The following is a 19,573-nucleotide window of genomic DNA, read 5'->3' on the forward strand; positions in this document are numbered from 1 at the left end:
GAGATGCCTTTGAGAAGTCCTGATCTGGAGGTATTATAAGTGCACTTAGTTTTAGAAATTTATACCTGTACCACAGCTCCCCACGCTTGTACAGCAGCATTAACCTTTTTTCAAAAAGAAGACACTTTTCCACATGTATGTTTTGGCCATTTTGGAAGGTGATCGGGTGACATATATAAACTCTAAGGATTTGCTGCACAAGAGAAAGGCTTTTCCAACAATTTCTTGTCATGCCAAGCAGTCCTTACTTAGCATCTCCAGTGGACCACAGAGCAAGCTCCTGTAGAAATTCGTTGAGTTTACACTATACAGTGGATCCTGCAGTCTTACCCAGTGACATTCCACTGGCATTATCTATCAGCAGAGTAAATAATATTCCATTATCTTCCTAAGCTGGGAAATGCTGGGATCAAGAGAAAGATGAAGTCAATTCACCCTAGAAAGTATTTGCCACAGATTTTTCTGCATCAGACTTAGCTCTCTAAACTGGTATTCCTACTGCTACTGTCTGCTCGGGCAGTACAGCAGTGTACTGAAGGAAACTAACAGAAGAGACTGATTCTGCCCTCTCGAATATCCAGACAAATGAACCAGAGATGTGTCCTCAGTGTTTTTGTAACACTACATCATCTGCCTAATGCCATATTTGCAAGTTACAATTCATATTCTATTCAAATTTGACACTATAGTAATTTAACACAAGCATTTCTGACTTTTTTAGACACTTCTGCACTGCATAGTTTCAGTGTACACAAAACAGTAAATAAATTTCCAGTCAAACAAACCTTTTTTTTGTCGTATTTTCTTTCCCTGACAGACACTGTTGTAGTACATTTTTGCTATACCTGAAGGTGGTGATCTTTGGAGAGTATGCTATTAAAGAAAAATAAATAAAAAATTTATCCAGGAAAAGAAGAAAAATATGTAGAATGCCCCGGGAGTCACTGCCCCTGGAGGTATTCAAGAAATGTGCTGATGTGGCAGTGAGGCATATGGTTAGTGGACATAGTGTGGATGGGTTGATGGTTAGACTAGATGGCGTTAGTGATCTTTTCCAACCTTACTGACTCCAGGATTGTAAGAATGTGTGAGAAAATAATGCATATTTTTGAGCATGTTTTCTGCAAACACCTACTTGCCCCTTAGAAAAAAAAAATTGTAGAAAAAAAAATCAGAAAAAGAACAATGGAAAAGTCAGATTCAGTGCAGGACTTACCTGTCCAGATCCAAACAATTTCATGTGAGCTACATGTCTATGCATTACAGTCAATATAGCTCTAATAAATAAAAATGGTGGAGCCTGAAGAGAAGTTTAGCATGACCTACACCCAAAGAACTCAGTTCATTCCCTCATGTAGACACCTAGCTCCACTGATTTCTCAAGGTATCCTACTGGCTTTCAGCTGCCACTCCATAGAATCATAGCATCCTTAGAGTTGGAAGGGACCTTTGAAAGTCATCTAGTCCAACTCCCCTGCAGTTAAAAGGGACACCACAGCTAGATCAGGTTGCCCAAGGCCTTATCCAGCCTCATCCTGAATGTCTCCAGGGATGGGGCATCAACTACATCTTTGGGCGACCTGTTCCAGTGTCTCAGCATCCTCGCTGTAAAAGACACTATGGAAGAGAATACTAATTGGACAAGATTATGTATAAGTACTGCAAAAGGCATGGCAGAATTCAGTGAAAATAATACAAATGCTTTTATTATGTGCTGCTATTCATAGGAAGCAACAAGGAAACTGTGGCACACAGTGACAAAATGCCTTTTTCAATGTTACATCTGAAGTGAAAAGAGAATTCCAGTCTCCTGACAGCCACTGAACACAAATAATGAAAGAAATAAAATGGTTGGTTTCATTCTTACTGCACCCACCTGCCTTCAGGTGACTTCAGGTCAGATAAAAGAAAACACATCAGTGACTCTATGAACTCATTTCTGCATGGAAGTAACATACTTTCATGTGTAGCTTCACAGAAATCAGTCTGTATGAAGAGTTTCACTGCATTCAAATGACAGCTGAAGCTCTGACTATGTAGTAAAAGTATTTATTTTTAATATACCATACATGCATCCTGGTCTCAGCATAGAATGTTCTTCCTGAGAGGATCTATTTTAATTATTCTCTTTTATGTTTATGGCACATTCTCTGGCAGCACTACCTTCCAAATAGTCTAACATCTCCAGTACTATGCCTGACTATGGCAGAAATGAATCAGGAGACATATTCATATCTGTTATATCATCATAAAAATTCACCTTTTACACTACTTAAATGCTCACAGAAAGTCCCAGGGTGCATTTTCTTAAATTAAATTAAATTCTGAATGTTCCTCTACAGAATATAAAAATGTTCAAGGCAGTATAAATTGGGCTAGGCTTATCAAATAAAAACAACCATTAATACGATTCTTAAACAAGTTAATTCCCCAATTCCTTCCAACACTCCTACAGAATTTCTACAGAAAGATTGACACTTTAAAATCAAAGCCAAATTTATCCCAACCATAATGACAATGATATAATTAAATCAGTTTTAACATACAATCAATTTGGTCAATTACTCCCAACAGTCATTGATTTTGTTGATTCATAGCGTGAAGATTGAAGGCTCTCCATAATGGATATATTCCAGTCTCATTGAACAAAGCTGGCATAAGTTTTATGATTTTATTTTTGTTTAATTTTCTTTTGCAGATAAGGCTAAACTAATTCCTAAATCTGCATATTTTTGTTTACTTACGTATCTAAATGGTTCCAGCATCAATACATTATCTGAGCCCCTCCTCATATTTAAAAATAGAAAATAATTAAAGACAAAACAATAGCAGGCTATTTCTTTCCTCCTTTTCTATCTGAAGGAGAAAAAGCTTGATTAGTTTATGGGAGGAGGGGGCTGTTTATTTGCTTGTTTATGTTTATGTGTGATTGAGTAAATGTCATGTGTGTACATTTGGAATTGGCAAGCAGCTTCTTATCTGTGCTGGCAGATACGTCCATGATCTAAAACAGACTTTTAGAAACATCTGCATGTCTCACTACATACCAAAAAACAGTTTCTCTAGCTGCTTCAGAACTGGGTCCTTCTGAAATCCTGAAGCCCATTTATTGCTGAAGAAAAACATTTTGAACATCTACAGTATATCTCATCCACTGATTCAGATATTTATCCTGTCCATCCTTCCCAGCTGGGTAGCACATTATACATTGCACCTACAAGATAAATTGTCAGCAGTGTGCTGGGCAGACATACAGAGTATATAGAACAACTTGTCTATTAAGTCCTTGGCTGGGATTCATCTTACCTAACACTAAACAGTTTCAGTGTAGCTGCCTTCAATTAAACTTGTCACCTCAGTTTTCCTTTACAGTTACACTGGCACTTCTAGGACACAGTCCACCTGATCTATTTTTGGATGACTAGTTCAATATACAATGAATCACACCCTAAAGTTTCATTCCTTTATTTTTTAATGACTTTTTTTCTCCACTGACTAAAAGGGGGCCTGGAATTATTAGTTTGAGATGTGATCACTTCAAAATTAATACTATAGTTAATCAGGTCACTTATTGCAGAATTACAGAATGCTTGAGGTTGGAAAGGACCTCTGCAAGTCATCTGATCCAATCTCTTACTCCAGCAGAACCATCTAGAGATGCTTGCCCAGGACAATGTCCAGGTGGCATTTGAAGATCTCCAAGGTGGAAAAACTCCACAACCTCTCTGAGAAACCTGTGATAGTGCTTTCTCATTCTCACAGTAAGAAAGGATGCCCATTGTTACGTATCCTGTCACCAGGCATCACTGGAAAGAGCCTGGCTCTGTCCTCTTTGTACCCTCCCTTTAGGTATTTATATAAAATCATAAAACAACGTAGATTGAAAAAGACATTTAAGATCATAAAGTCCAACTATTTACCTAACTAACAAGTCCACTGCTAAACCACAGCCCTAAGTTCTATATCCATACCTCTCTTAAATATTTCCAGGAATGGGGACTCCACCAGTTCTGATGCCTTACCACACTTTCCATGAAGAAATTCTTCCTGATATCCAATCTAGAACTCCCTTGGCTCAATTTGGAAGATGTTTCCTCACATTCTGTTTCTTGTCACCTGAGAAAAGAGACCAACACAGTACTTGCTGCAGCCTCCTTTCAGGAAGCCTCTTCTACAGAAAAACCAACTTCAGTTCCCTCAGCCACTCCTTATAACTCTTGTTTTCTAGTCCTTTCACTAGCTTCATTGCTCTTCTCTGCACATGCTCAACTAACTCAATTCTGGTAGTCAACAATCTAAAAGTGAACACAGTACTCGAGCAGCAGTCTAACCAGTGCTGAGTACTTCCCCAGTCCCGCTGGCTACACTATTTCTGATGCAAGCCCAGTTGCCATTGGCCTCCTCAGCCACTTGGGCACACTGCTGACTCATGTTCAGCCATCTGTTGACAAGCATCCCCATGTTCTTTTCCGCTGATCGGACTTCCAGCCGCTTTTCCCCAGAGCTATACCACTGCAAGAGGTTGCACAGGCTTAGGATCCAGCATTTAACTTTGTTGAATGCCATACAATTGTATGTAGCTCATTAATCCAGACTACCCAGATCCCCCTGCAGAACTTTCCTACGCTCAAATAGATCAACATTTCTTCCCAACTTGATGTCATCTGCAAACTTACTGAGGAACTGCCTACCATAAACCAATGTCAACTGGGTCTGATCACCTGATTTTCTGCTATGTGCCATGTGATGGCACTCAAGATGATTCTGTTACATGACCTTCCTGGCACCAAGGTCAGACTGACAGGCATGCAGCACAGATGAAATCCCCCTAAGCCTTCTCTAGGCTGAGCAGCCAACCTCTCTCAACCTTTCAGAACAGGAAAGGCTCTGCACTGTCTTATTTATTTTTCTTTTTGTGGCCCTTTGTTGGACTCTTTCCAGTATGGTCATGACTCTCTTGTTCCTAGATCTGGACACGGTTCTTCATATGTGGCCTCAACAGTGCTCAGGGGAAGAACCACCTCTCCAGATGTGCTGGCAACATCCCTCCTAATGCAGACCAAGATAACAAAGGCAGCTGCCTTTGTGGCAAGGGCACATTGTTGGATCTCATAAATCCTGAGTAGAGATTGTAGAGCAGAAGTTATCTACACATGGATTGAAATCAAGCCATTCTGAACTCAGATATCACCAAGTCATTCATCCTGCAGAACTGCTATGCTGAAATGCATAACTCATGAAGGGATGATAGTAACTATGCATACAGTAACTACACTTCTGACCTAAGCCAGTTATAGTTTCAACAGGAACACTATTACACTAATGAGAACAATCTTTTTAATGAGCCATCATACCTACATATTTTAATGTGTATATATATATACATACATATATAGTATTTTAAAATATTATTAATATTACAAATACATATATAATACAAATATAATACAAAATATAGAATATACACCTTCCTGAAGGGAGGTTTTGATGAGAAGGGGTTTGGCCTCTTCTCCCAGGCAACAAACAGAACCCAAGGAAATGGCTATAAGTTGTACCAGAGGAGATTTAGATTAGACATAAAGGAAAAACTTTTTCTCTCAGAGAGTGGTCAAGCACTGGAATGGCTGCCCAGAGAGGTCATGGAGTTGCCGCCCCTGGCAGTGTTCAAGAGGCATCTGAATGAAGAACTACCAGATATGGTTTAGTAGCTTGTGGAAGCAATGGCAATGGGAAGATGGTTAGACTAGATGGCCTTGTAGGTCCTTTCCAACCTTGAGATTCTATGATTCTCTGATTACATCTTTTATTATACTTATTTATTGTGTGTATCCCTTTTTCTCATTAGCAAACTGTACCTCAGACATTCTCCCCCAGCGTACCTCTCCGCTCATTCATAATCTGAGGCAAGCTTGAGAAGAGTCAGATGTATAGTAACCTCACTCATAAGATAAGCTTTTCCTGCTATTAAAGCTCATTTTTAGAACCACCTCCCATTATCAAATATTATCCCTCAGTTATACCATAACTAGTCATAACAGTGAATTAGTATTCACACCACATAATTTTGATACTACTGCTGCTTCTAAGTAAGGGAAAAATAAAGTAAGAAATAAGAGGACCATCTAGATGTACTTCTTGAGAGATGAGTCTCCATTCACAACTTCAATCTGGAGACATATCCAAAAATTCTGAATCCACATGCTGTTTTCCATTTCTGAGTGTGTATTGCTTTACTGATTTAATTAAAGAACCATCCAGTAGAAAGTCAAGTATCTTACAGTAAGACAGTTCAAAGGCAACAGAGATCTTTACTATGTTATTATACATTATTATACATTATATGTGTATATATGTATATTATATTATACATTATATATTACACATTTTTTCTTACACATTATGCAAAAAAAGACAGATGCACAACTTTTTAAATAATTTAATCAAGTTTGCCAGTACAAAAGCAGTAAGAAATCTGTTAAAAGAACAGACACCTATATGAGTGGGTTTTTTTGTTTGTTTTTGTTTTGTTTTGTTTTGTTTTTGTTTTTGATCCATAACAGTTGGCACTGAAAATGTTATTGAAGCAATCAAAAACTAAGTTCTGTCTGCTTTACAAGCCATTCTGCAATAGGGTAGATGCAAATAGCAGACAAAATTAAAAATCAGTTCTTATTGACAAGAACTTTGGGGCAGCCTAAAGTATTCTGTCCCCATTATATTAGATCATTTGGATCTTCACAATCTGAAGAGAAAGTGGAATTACTAATTGCTTTCTAGACTTGTCGCAGAGGCTAACATTTACAAAGAATCTCAACTTTTTCAGCTGGTCTCAGTTGGGTACCAGAGTCAATCTGTCTTACGACCCAGAAACACTATCTAAACCCTCACAACATCTTTTAATCATCCACTTTAATAGTTGACAGCCTTCAGACCATTTCCATTTCTTCTATCAGAGTTGAAGTGACCAAATCAGAATAATAGAGAGCAGACTGACAAAGTAGTGTCAATTCTCATGATACACCAATACTTCAATACTTCAGTGCATTTTGTTGTATTTCAGAGGAAGTGTATGTAATTGTGATTCTCAGTAACGCTATATCCAAAATTTTAAAAATATCATTATTCTGAGAGAATGCTATTCAAAGTGAAAGAGCTAAATGGGGTGAACTCCAAAATATTTCAAGCACTGGGATATCAAACAGCTCAGTTATCTGGGAAATCAATAGCGTCTTTGTCCCTATGCATACACTGGGCTATCTTTTCTGGTATCTTATAAATAAGGCACGTATTTAGGAATATCTCTTGCTTTCAAGCTTTTTTTCCTTTTAGCTTAACTATTCAGAACAGTGAGGAAAATGACATACCCTTCTCCCCTTCTCCTGTTTTGTGACCTAATTCTGTTGAAGACCCTCGACCTTGTGATACTTATTTCTCATTAAAACATGAGGATAGAACTGAAGTTATCCCATTAATCAATCAACAACTGACATTCTCTAATTCTAACTGGTGCTTATGTTTAAAATGTAAACATCATCATCATTTTTCAAAAGCAGCTTCTCAGAGATAATGAAATAATCACTAATCACTAATAATGGGCCCCTCATTACAAGAAAGACATTGAGGCTGAGGACTGTCCAGAGAAGGCCAACAAAGATGTGAAGGATCTGGAGCACAGGTCTTATGGAGAGCGGCTGAGAGAACTGGGATTGTTCAGCCTGGAGGAGGCTCGGGGGAGATATTATCACTCTCTACAATGACCTGAAAGGAGGTTGTGGCAAGGTGGGGGGTTGACCTCTTCTCCCATGTAATCAGTGGTGGGAGAGTATGGCCTCAAGTTATGCCAGGGGAGGTTCATGTTGGATATTAGGAAACATCTCAGAAAGAGTGGTGAGGCAGTAGCACAGGCAGCCCAGGGAGGTGGTGCAGTCACCATCCCTGGAGGTGTTCAAGAACCGTGTGGATGTGGCAATGAGAGATGTGGTCAGTGGGCATGGTAAGGGTGGGCTGACAGTTGGACTGGGTGATCTGAGAGGTCTTTCCCAGCCTTAATGATTCTATTCTGATTCTAACTATGTACATTTCAAGAAGAAACTGGAATGCCCATCTTCCCAGGATGTGTCAGTCAGACAGGGCTGCTTCCCATGGAGGGGAGGCAGAACGAGAAGCACACAGGTTTAAAACTCATCTTTCTACAGCAGCCAGGAGGAATGCGAAGAGAACCATCAACACTCTGCTAGGGCTTATTTCTGCTTCCAGACCTCCACCGTTTCTGCTTTGCTCGGGGCCTCGGGTCCTGTGGTGACAGGCACAACGAGAATCTCCCCACAAACACACAAGAAGTGACAGGAAGGGCAAATTCCTACAGGTGAGCAGGGGAAGGCAAGGATTCTGAAAGACTCCAAAAACTGAAGCGATCTTCCTCCCCCGCCTGAAGGGGAACAAACACAAATTTAGCTGCTGATACAAACATAATCGCTGACACAAACAAAACGCCCAGGTTACGACAGCACCCTCAACCACCAACCGTTCCCCCCCCCCTCCCCCCCCCCGCCATGTTTCCGTCGTTCCCCGGCATTGCGCATGCCCAGCACTGCCGCTGCGGGGTGCCGCGGGCCCGGGGCAGCCGCCGGCCGGATGGAGGAGGATGGATGCCGGGAAGCCGCCACTAGCCCGGCGGCGGCACGGCGCTTCGTGCGCTGTTTGTACGCCGTGGGCTTCCTGGTAAGCGGCGAGCCGGCTGCGTGGAGTGGGCGGCCGTGATGGTGAGGGGGAAATCCTTCCTAGCCTCGCATGAGCCGGCCGCAGCGGCCCTGTGGCTCTGGGGCCCTCTGCCGGGGCTCCCGGTGGCCGTCGGAGGGGCCGTACTCGCGGTGGCAGCGGTGGCAGCGGTGGCGGTGGCGGTGGTGGGGGAGCTGCGCCGGGCAGCCGTTGGTTCCCTCAGAATCCGAAGTTGGGCAGAAAACGGCCCTGCGGTCCGATCTGGGCTTCCCCTGGGTTCCCCCTTAGCGCTGCTGATGAAGTTACTCCGTTTTAAGGCTCTAACTCCTTTTTGGGGCTTGAATGCTTGTTGCGACAGTGCAGCGTAGCAGTTGGATTTGCCCTGTGTATTGGGTGTAAAAACACTCTGCTTTTTTTCAGCCCTTGAACTGATATCCTGAAGTGCTGCGTCCAAGTGTGCAGTCCTCAGTACAGGAGAGACACAGACTTGTTGGAGTGCATCCAGAGAAGGGCCACAGAATGACTAGGGTTGGAAGGGACCTCAAGGATCATGAATCTCCAACCCCCCTGCCACATACAGGGCCAGCAACCTCCCCGTTTAATGCTAGATCAGGCTGCCCAGGGCCCCATCCAATCTGGCCTTGAACACCTCTAGGGACAGGGCATCCACAACCCCTCTGGGCAGCCTCTTCCAGCACCTCACCATTCTCACAGTAAAGAACTTAAATGAAATGAACCAAGGGATGGAACGCCTCTCCTATGAGTACAGGCTGAGAGCGCTGAGTCTGTGCAGCCTGGAGAAGAGAAGGCTATGAGGTGGCCTGATCGCAGCCCTCAGTATCTAAAGGAGAACTACAGGAAAGAAGGGGACAGATTCTTTAGCAGAATCTGTGGTGATGGAACAAGGGAAAATGGTCTCAAGCTCAGGGAGGCTAGATTTAGGTTAGATGTAAGGAAGATCTCTTTTCTAATGAAGGTGGTGAGGCACTGGAGCAGGTTACCTAGTGTTGTGGTTGATGCCTCACTCCTGGAAACTTTCAAGTTGAGGCTGGATGAAGTCTGAGCAACCTGATCTAGCTGTGGATATCTGTGCGTGCTGCAAGGGAGTTGGACTAAGTGGCCTTCAGAGGTCCCTTCCAACTCAGTATTCTGTTATTCTATCCTACAAAATAATATAATGGACAAAGAGCGTAGTAACAACTTTTGTGTCTTCATACCTCCTCTGTGATACTTTGACATAAAGCATGTAGTACATTCTGAAAGCCAGCAAGAAATTAGCGCAGTTTAAAAGTTTAGATTGTGGTGAAATGTAATAAAGAGCAACATGTTACCTGTTACACAATCTTCCTGTAGCCAGCAAATGCAGTGTCATTAACGTTTGACATAAGAAATTTTAAATGAGATAACAACCTATTGCAGAAGAATGATTAATGGGTCTTGCACAACCTGCATGCCAGTGACAAGTCCAGTACCACCGATGTGTGTCCTGAGATCTGGACTTTTTAATACCTTTACCCTTGACCCAGGTAAAGTGGCAGATCCACAGTCTCTTCACGTTTTCAGATGACATTTCAGTGTGGGGTGCAGTTTAGGACATGGATGCTATCCAAGGGGCACCTGTGGCAAAGAAAGACATGGTTTAGTGGGCATGATGAGATTGGTTGATGGTTGGACAAGACAATCTGAGAGGTCTTTTCCAGCCTTAACGATTCTGTGATTCTAGGCAGGCTGAATAGATGGGCTGACAATAGCCTTATGAAACTCAACATGGACAACTACCATGTCCTGCAGTCAGCAAGAAATAACCTTTTCCAAACACAGAGGGGTGCCCCGACTGAAAGGCAGTCAGCAGCATCTTGAGCTGTACAAACAAGGAAATGACCTTCCCTCAATCAGTACTTGTGAGAATGCATCTAAAATACTGTGCCCAGGAAGGAGTGAGCTTTGAAGGGCCACCAGGATGCCTAGTGAGGTTGCCTTGTGAGGAGAGGCTGAGGGGAGCCTGACAGCAGCCTTTCCTATATGGGTAAGGAGGTTACCAAGAAGATGGAGCCGGCTCCTTAGTGTGGTGCATGGCAAAGGAAAGAGGGACAAAGGTCCTGTATGCAGTCAGAACCTCTCACTGTAATTGCAAGAAAGCCTTCCTCAAAGAATCATAGAATTGCTTGAGTTGGAAGGGACCTTTAAAGCTTATCAGGTCCAACCCCTCTGCAATGAACAGGGACACCTACAGCTAGATTAGGTTGCTCAGGGCCCTGTCCAGCCTGACCTTGCGTGTCTTCAGGGATGGGACATCCACAAGCTCACTGGTCTGTGCCAGTGCCTCACCACCCTCTCTGTGAAAAACGTTTTCCTTGTATCTAGTTTAAATCTCCTCTCTTTTAGTTAGAAACTGTTTCCCCTAGTCCTATCACAGCAGATGATGCTAAAGGGTCTGTGTGCCCTTCTTTCTTGTAGCTCCTCTTTAAATAATGAAAGGCTGCTATCAGATCACTGTGTAGCCTTCTCCTCTCGAGACTGAACAGCCCTAGCTTTCAGCCTGTCCTTGTAGGCAGGTGAGGTGATCTATCCCTTGGATAATTTTTGTGGCCCTCCTCTGGATGCACTCTAACAGGTCCATGTCTCTCCTGTACTGAGACACAGACACATCTTTTCACATGAGGACAGCCAAGCAGTAGGAAAGGTTGCCAGAGAAGTTGTGCAGTCTCTGTCCTAGAAGATTTTTAGGACAAGTCTGGATAAAGCTTGAGGGTGTGTACTCAAAGCTTGCCCTGCTGAGAGCATGACTAGATACCTGAGATCCCTTCAGTGTGAATTACTGTTATTCCATGATTGTATATACTAGTGTATGGAATAGTTTTCTGAGCTCTGATGCTGTTTTACTAACAATTTTAGTAAGCTGTGTGGGCTTTTCACTCATGCTAATATATTTAATGTCCTAATTTCTTGTTTCCATTGTAAGGTACTTAATGATAGACTGCAAGAATTTAGTAATGTGCATTGTTACAGTTACTCTGACTGTGGGTGTGCCATGAACAGCTAGCTAGTCTGCTGAAGCTGCAGCAGTCAGTGATAAAAGGTGATCTTGCTTCAATAGCTCTCTCCTGTAAGGTTCAGCTCTGATAAAGGACTCATGCCGGGAGCACATAGTGAAGGAACTATTGGGTTAATGTGGCTAGCTCAACAAAAGATAAAGTGTCAAAAGAACTGAGTAGAAGATTCGTGTACCTTTCAGGGTGGGTAGTGTCCTTTGCCCTTATACAAAAAGTTTTCTACTTACACTACATGATATTTTTTTTTAATGTATCTGTCCTTACATTTCTGAAGTTATACAGAAAGCTCAACTTCTTCCTTTCTTCCTCATCCTGGCTGATAGTGAAAATACTGTAGATTTTCCTTGTACCCAAGCACAGAGTGTTTTAGGTGACAGAAATAAAAAAAAATATTATTTAGATATATATCTTCAGAATGTTTGAATGTGCAGGAAGGATGAGTATTAACGTTATAAGTTTCACTCCTCTGTGAGGCAGACCTTTTTTTTAACTTCCTGTGTGGTTTTAATTTTGTCCATTACAGGGTACACTGTAGAGGTTGTGACATACCACATTAGCCATGAAGAATTTTCTTTGAATCCTGTACTGATACAGAAGACATTTAAAACTTTTGAAATGCGGACTGACTGTTCTTAAAACAGTTTGCTACCATCTTTATAGAAATAATCACTTATTTAAAATTTTCCTGCCTTCTTTTCAGGATTTATTTGGTGTGAGTATGGTTGTTCCTTTAATGAATCTTCACATCAAATCTCTAGGAGCAAGTCATACAGTTGCTGGAATAATAGGTGAGTTGCAATAATCAATTGATTTACCAAAGAATAAGATGATGAGAACTGAAATGTACCTTCCTGTATATTGGATGTTATAGCATAATTCTTCCTTGCTAGTAGCGTGATAAAAAGTAGTGCCAAATTCCAAATAGAAAAGTAAGGAAAACCATGCTGTGTTTGATGCAGAGATCAATCCAAGCTCACAACCTGTTGGTTGCCAAAAGCAGATGTCTGGGAAAGTACATTCTTGGAAAGAAGAAGGAAGTCTTACAGTACTTGTACAATACTTGTACAGGTGCTTTTCCAGCTGACCTGGTTTCTTCAGCATCCAAGAATTCACATCTCAGCAACCTTGGGAGCCAGAGCTGCTGGCTTTATTTTTTATTGTTATTTGCAGGCTTTGCAGACAATTTGTCTACAGCTGGTTCTCCTCAGCTTTCCAATGCCCTTGATTGCTTCCAATTCAGTTAAATTCCTTGTAGCTACCTTTTAGCAGAAGTGTTTGTCATCCTTAGAAACTTATTTATCAGTAAATTCTGAAGGTTTGGAATTCTGTCTTAAAATGAGATGCTAAGTTGAAATTCCAGGATTCTAAGGATCTTATTTATATATTGTAGTACTGTTTATGGTTTGCTGTGATATAGAATTATGGTATTCTTCTTACCTACATGTGGTTGACTTGGGCTTGTTGTTCTTTCTTTCTTTACTTACTTTTATTTTGGATGGGAGCAGTTTTTGTGAAATAACTCTCGTTCTGCTCTGAGGTGGTGGCACTTTAAGCACTGATTCATCAAAAATACATTTTCATCTGCTTTGATTTAAACTTGAAAAAAAAAATAGATTTTGAGATGTATTCTTATAAATGAAAAGGTTTGGTAGATGTTTCTATGTGCTTGTCTTTTCTGCTTCTCTTCTGTCACTAACTGCAGCTAAACTCAGACTCCCAAATGAAAGAGTAGGGTGTGTGGTTTTTTTAGGGTTTCTGTGGTGCCTTGTAATACGTTGAAGAGCTGAGTGGAAAGTAATAACAGCCTCCCAGTAATGAAATTCTCTTCTGATTCTGAGAAAGGAATCACAAATGCTGAGATCTCTTTTGCTTAATGCACCACCCAAAGCAACATCCTTCTACATTACAAAGTTGTATAAGTTTGATTAGCAGTCGCTTTATTGTGGGCTTTTTTTCCTATTCCTTAAACTATTTCCCTTGCTTTTTAAGCTTCATCCTTTCCTCTTCTTTTAGTAAATTATTCCCAGAATTACTTTCATGTTTTCTCATTTAAAATTTCATGCAGTTTTCATAGAAGAAAATAATAATTTTTACTCTTGGTATTTTACTTGTTTGTTTTAGGATCTCTCTATGGTATAATGCAACTATTTTCCAGCACGTTTGTGGTGAGTTCTAACACTGTGTTTTTAAGTACATTGTCATTTCTATGGATTTTATGGGGGGATCTAATTCTCTTATCTCTATTGAGCTAATTCTCAATCAAACACGGTTGTCTCCTTGTTTGTTTTTGTTTTTTTGTTTTGCTTTATTTTCCAACCTCCCCAGCCTGGTCTAGTATCAAACAGGGAGGTTGGTGGCCCTGCCTGTGCCAGGTGAGTTGGAGATTCATGATCCTTGTGGTCCCTTCCAACCCGGGCCATTCTGTCTCCAATGTAAGCACTAGTAAAGCAGTTCTCTTAATTCAATAGCCCATCCAGAAAGCAATCTCATGAGTCAGCTCTTTGTAAGCCTGTTATAGAGATCTTGCTTTCCCTGCTTAATAAGCAGTGTCTTGTAATCTCCCATACGGCCTAAGCTCTCATGTTGTGTGTCTTTGAACTTTGTCAAGGCCATGCATCCTGAAAGCATGCTTTACTTTTAAATACCATAGATCCCTGTATTTAACCAGGAAAACCTTTAATTTTATCCTGCTATCTCCTGTCTCTCAGGAGAGCAGATTTTGAGCATCTTGTGAAAAAGCCTTTCAGAGTATGTTCTATAGGACACCTGGGATAATTTGCTTCTCTAATGTGGCATTTTCTGTGAACTGCAAGACCTTTACCTTCTTGAAAAATCTACTTCCTTCTTGGAATCAAGCTGTTTTATAAACATACTACAGCAAGTTTGCTGTTCTCCCTTCTCATATCTACTTACTGTTCATCTGCTTTGGGATGACAAACTCCTCCTACTGTTCCTTTTAGGATGCTCAGCAAGTGTCTGAGCATAGCTACCTAATATTTGTGGTTGGTTGTGCTAATGTGTTTGGAGTGCTAGTAATAGTAGTATTTGACGATGTTTATTGCCAGGATTGTGGTTTTTAAAGGGAGAAAGTATTAAAAAAAAATAAAAATAAAAAAATCCCCCTACATGGCATGAAATAGAGTACAGTTTCAGCAGATGCACTCCCAGCAGGGCAGAACTCTGCTCATCACTTCCAGACTTCATGCACTTAGTAAAGTTGTGTAATAAGCTTATTAAGCTTCTGCTAACAGTCCTTTGAACTTCTTTCTCAGTTTAACTTAGATAAACTGATTGCTCATTCTATGTAGTTAAATGTTATAAAATGTTCTTAATTTCCTGTTTTGTGAAGGGCTGCTGGAGTGATATAGTAGGAAGACGGTACTCTCTGCTTACTTGTATTCTTCTCAGTGCACTGGGTTACTTCCTTCTTGGAACTTGCACCACTGTGTTCCTGTTTGCCCTTTCTAGAGTCCCTATAGGTGAGTAAACACTTGGCGTTTTGCAGCTTAAATTTCACGTTGTCTCAGCTTAAGAATTACTACTAGAGAAGTGGTGGTATGTAGGTACTGACATAGCATCATCCAGCAGTACCTACTGGACCCTGGTAATAGAGGCATTTCTACAGGTTAAACATTCTTATGATTTTTCTAACAATTGAAATATGTACTCAAACTGTCAAAATTTTTATACCGCTTTAAGCAGCTGAATTTTGTAGGACTGGAGTGCAGCAATTCCTTGAAAGTTGCACTGTTAGTCATTAGAAATACCTGGTATATCTGCTGGAAATCATGACCTGCACTCACTAGGCAGAATGGAATTATGAATGAACTGGTTCATTATTGATTTTCTCTTATGCTGATTGCATATTTCGAAGTGATAACTGCAAAATCTGGCTGAAAGTTTAGGTCAGCACTTCAATAGAATATGTGCCAAAGCAAGTGTGTTTGCAACACTGAAACTAAGTTTGTGGCAAGGTTTGTATCAATTCTTACAGTAGCTGAATATTTATCATGTATTCTGATATGCTACTTACATATTCTGATATAATAAGCATTGCTTTTACTTGGAACACATTTACAAAAGGGTACTTTTGTGGCCTATGGTCCTGGTCTAGGAACTCTTCATACTGTTTCTTTACTTAAAGAAAAATTGCCAATGAATGATGTGGTTGGTGTTTGATTACACAGTAGAAGTAATGATTTTTAGTTCTAACAGCACTGTGCCTGTGATGGATAGCATAGCTCTGGTCAGGGTGAAGGAATATAAAAGTTTGTGCTATTGCTATTCCTGCAGCACACTTGTCTGCCCACACCAGTCTCTTATAATGCCTTGTAATCCTGGAAATCTCCATACTCAGCAAAGTTGTTACAGAGCTACATTTATAAACAAACAAGCCATTTCTACTCCACCTTTACCCACAGGATCCTATTTTAGAGGCTATGCTATTCCTAGAGTGCTCCAGCACAAGCTTATTTACTTATCCTTCCATGTAGGGTTGGAGGAATGTTCCCTTAAAACAAATGCCTAAATAATTTAGATAGCTACTTCCAAATCCTTGAACAAGCAGGACCATGATTGTGGCTCAACACACTATGATTCGAGCACAAAGAATTTTTGATCTGTAATATTAATTATAGGAATTGTACAAGTTTTACGTTGATACATCAGATAGCTTACGTGGTTTTTAATCTTTTGCATTTTGGGTTTTTATTTATGTTGCAGGTATTTTCAAACACACACTTTCCATCTCTAAAGCCCTGCTTTCCGACTTGGTTTCTGAGAGAGACCGCCCTTTAGTAATGGGCCGTTTCAATGCAGCCTCTGGTGTGGGCTTCATTCTGGGGCCTGTTGTTGGTGGCTACCTTACGGAGTTGGAAAATGGCTTTTATCAAACGTCTTTCATCTGTGCCTCTATCTTCCTTTTGAATGCTGGTAGGTTTTGTATCTTTTTTTGCTCCACTCTTGTGTATTTATGCTGTTTGTAATACCTGGAATTTGTAGTGTTTCTTATCATATTTGGCATACATGTTTTGTATTATGAATACACGGCTGTTGAGAAGAATAGGAATTTTGAAGCAGATAACCTCCAGTTGCTTCTCTGTTAAATTATTTATATTGCTTTTACAAGCATGGGAATAGGAACTTAAGTGCCCAAAAATGACAACTGAAAATCAGAGTTTTGGCTTCAGCCCTTAGGTTTGCATGCTGTGTGTTGTCTCAGTGCTTTCCTTCCTTGCTTTCATTGCATTTGAAGTTGAACTGTGAATAACACTATATGTAATCCTTGTAATTTTTTACAGTGATTTTTAAAAAGTAGTTCAATTCCTTTTTAAACTTTGTTTTTTACACTCTGTAAACTGTTACCATCAGACTAATGGGAAACCGTGTAAAAATTGTGCAATTAAATACAATCAACTAATATTTTTGTCTGTATAGGTCTTGTCTGGATGTTACCCTGGAATGAAGAAAAAGTCAACAAGAAACATGAACATGGCAAGAAAAGGACAGACAATTCCTCAGCAAAAAGAGATTGTGACTCGCACTTGAAACCAGTAACTAATGGAGCTATGGTAAATGATGTGCCTTTCCAGTCTCCGTGGGTCCAAATTACAACAGTGCTGAAGAGGATTAAAGAAATTGCATCATCTGATTTGTGGGATATATTTTTAATACGGTTACTGATGTCTGTTGCTATACTGCTGTACTACAGTAATTTTACTCTGGCTTTGGATGAGAGATTTGGGGTGAAACCCCTGTTCTCTGGATACCTAATGAGCTATAGCAGTACACTTGGAGTTCTGGCTGGTTGTCTTCTTGGACCAATAACAAGACTGTATCAGCACAACACTTACAGACTTCTGTTGCACTCTAGCACTTTTACCTGCGTGTTGATTCTTCTGTATGCATCAGCACCTGGCATGTGGATGGTCGTTTTGTCTTCCACATTCTTAGCCTTTTCGACTACTATAGGTCGTACTTGCATCATTGACCTCGAATTGACCATTGGTGGCAATGAGGCCAGCGGTACACTCCTGGGTGTTGGACAGTCTGTGACATCAGTGGGACGTATAATTGCCCCACTCCTTTCTGGAATTGCTCAGGAATTCAGTCCCTGCGGCCCTCCAAGTCTGGGGGTTGTCTTAGCTTTAATAGCTATTCTCATAATGAACATAAACAAGCAAAAATATTGCAGCAGTGGAAATGTTAAGTTAAAAAATCAGTAATAGCTGCAAATTTGGATTGCACGGATGTATTTTACAGAAGAAGCACAGTGAATCAACCAGGGTTGATACATACACCTGCCAGACCTGTACAGTAGGAACAGGATCATTTAAGAGGGCCAATTTTGTTGATGCAGAGACAAGTGTATATATACACACATAGAAATAAATGCTGCAGGACAGTTGTCTTTCTGAACTGGGACCACTAGAATTCTTACAAGAGGGACAAGTGTTAATGTATAGCACTGGCTGGGTTTTTTTAAGAACTTTTAACTTTCTTGGAGGGAATAGAAGAATGACTTACGTACACAGATGCTGTTTGTAGCTGATTTTGAAACAGAATTTAGACTGATATCTTGTAAAATGTACAGACAAGTTAATTTGTGTTATTTAATTAGAGGTGAGCTTTTATTATTTTATCAGGAAAATTTGGATCATAACTTACCAGGCTTAATTTCTTATGCTGTGGTCTGTTGCCATTTTCTGCTGTGACAATAGATAATTAAAAAGATGTTTGTTTATATGATTTTGTTGAGTGTACATTGTCTTTGAAATTTAAGGTAGCCATCTGGCCTTGATTACCATCTTTCCCAGGCAACAGATTTGGATGTATGCTAATTTTGTATTAGCAAGCTTAAAATGGACAATTTTGGAATAACATGGAGTCATTCAGACTGAAACTGAGACTGAACCTAAACTTTACTGAAACTTGAACTGCTAGTTCGTGTTTATTGATAACTTTACTGAGAAACGTTGTCATAAATTATCTTCTAATGCTTCCTGTGCAGTTTTCCTGCCTTCATTTTAAGAATAAATTTGCTTCTCAAGTCTTTTGATTGACTGTTCAAGATTTGCTGGAGAAGAGTTCAAAGGTGACTTTGAGTAAATACATTCTCTCTCATCTCTGGAGGCATAGGTGACATTTTAGTGACAGGACGAAAAATATTTATTTATATTTCAGTCTTGGTCTGAACTGCTTAAGTAATGACTTCACTCTCAGAGCTGTAGTGAGAGTCGTAGTACTTTGCAACTTTGCTATTTGTTGTTCAAGCACATATTGCTTACTAGTCGTTGTTTGAATTTGTTTTGAAACATACTTTGCACTGGTGATGTTCCATGCACTTTTTCTAAAACTACTTGAAGCTACCATCCACTATGTCGAATTTTGCATTAATAACCATTTGGCTGTCTCCCTCAACACATCTGTGCAAATGATGTTGCTACTTCAAGAGAGTCACAGGTAATGTTCTGTACTTCCTTCTTTTTCCAGTGCCTGAGATTGTGTAAGTCCTTGTTGAAACCTCAGTCATTTCAGTGATGCCACCATGAGAATATAGAGAACTCTGAGTTAATTTTATATGTTGACATAATAAATGTTTTATTGCTGCTATGATTTCAGTAGCTATCATCATAGATAATTACTGCAATGATCTATGTTGAATTTACTAGAGGAACTTGAGGCATTTTTAAGTATGTTATCTCCTTGTTTTGCTTGGCAGATGCTTCAAAACATTCTCACCCAACATTTCCTATCCTCTTTCAATCCATATTTTCAAATAGCAACTAAAACTATCCTTCTGT

At 40.2% G+C, this 19,573-nt stretch overlaps 1 protein-coding gene across 1 annotated transcript; it reads left to right on the forward strand.

Annotated features, from left to right (window-relative positions):
* The first annotated feature begins 8,614 nt into the window (after positions 1–8,614).
* MFSD9 (major facilitator superfamily domain containing 9) lies at positions 8,615–18,825 on the forward strand. Its single transcript, XM_042868466.1, has 6 exons — positions 8,615–8,721; positions 12,472–12,559; positions 13,893–13,936; positions 15,121–15,250; positions 16,494–16,703; positions 17,208–18,825. Exons 1-6 carry the CDS (start codon positions 8,635–8,637, stop codon positions 17,993–17,995), a joined length of 1,347 nt encoding a protein of 448 aa, XP_042724400.1. The 5' UTR covers positions 8,615–8,634; the 3' UTR covers positions 17,996–18,825.
* The last annotated feature ends 748 nt before the right edge of the window (positions 18,826–19,573 follow it).

Source organism: Lagopus leucura, unplaced genomic scaffold, assembly GCF_019238085.1.
Source record: "Lagopus leucura isolate 7727_CA_CO unplaced genomic scaffold, USGS_WTPT01 Super-Scaffold_100001, whole genome shotgun sequence".
NCBI lineage: Eukaryota > Metazoa > Chordata > Aves > Galliformes > Phasianidae > Lagopus > Lagopus leucura.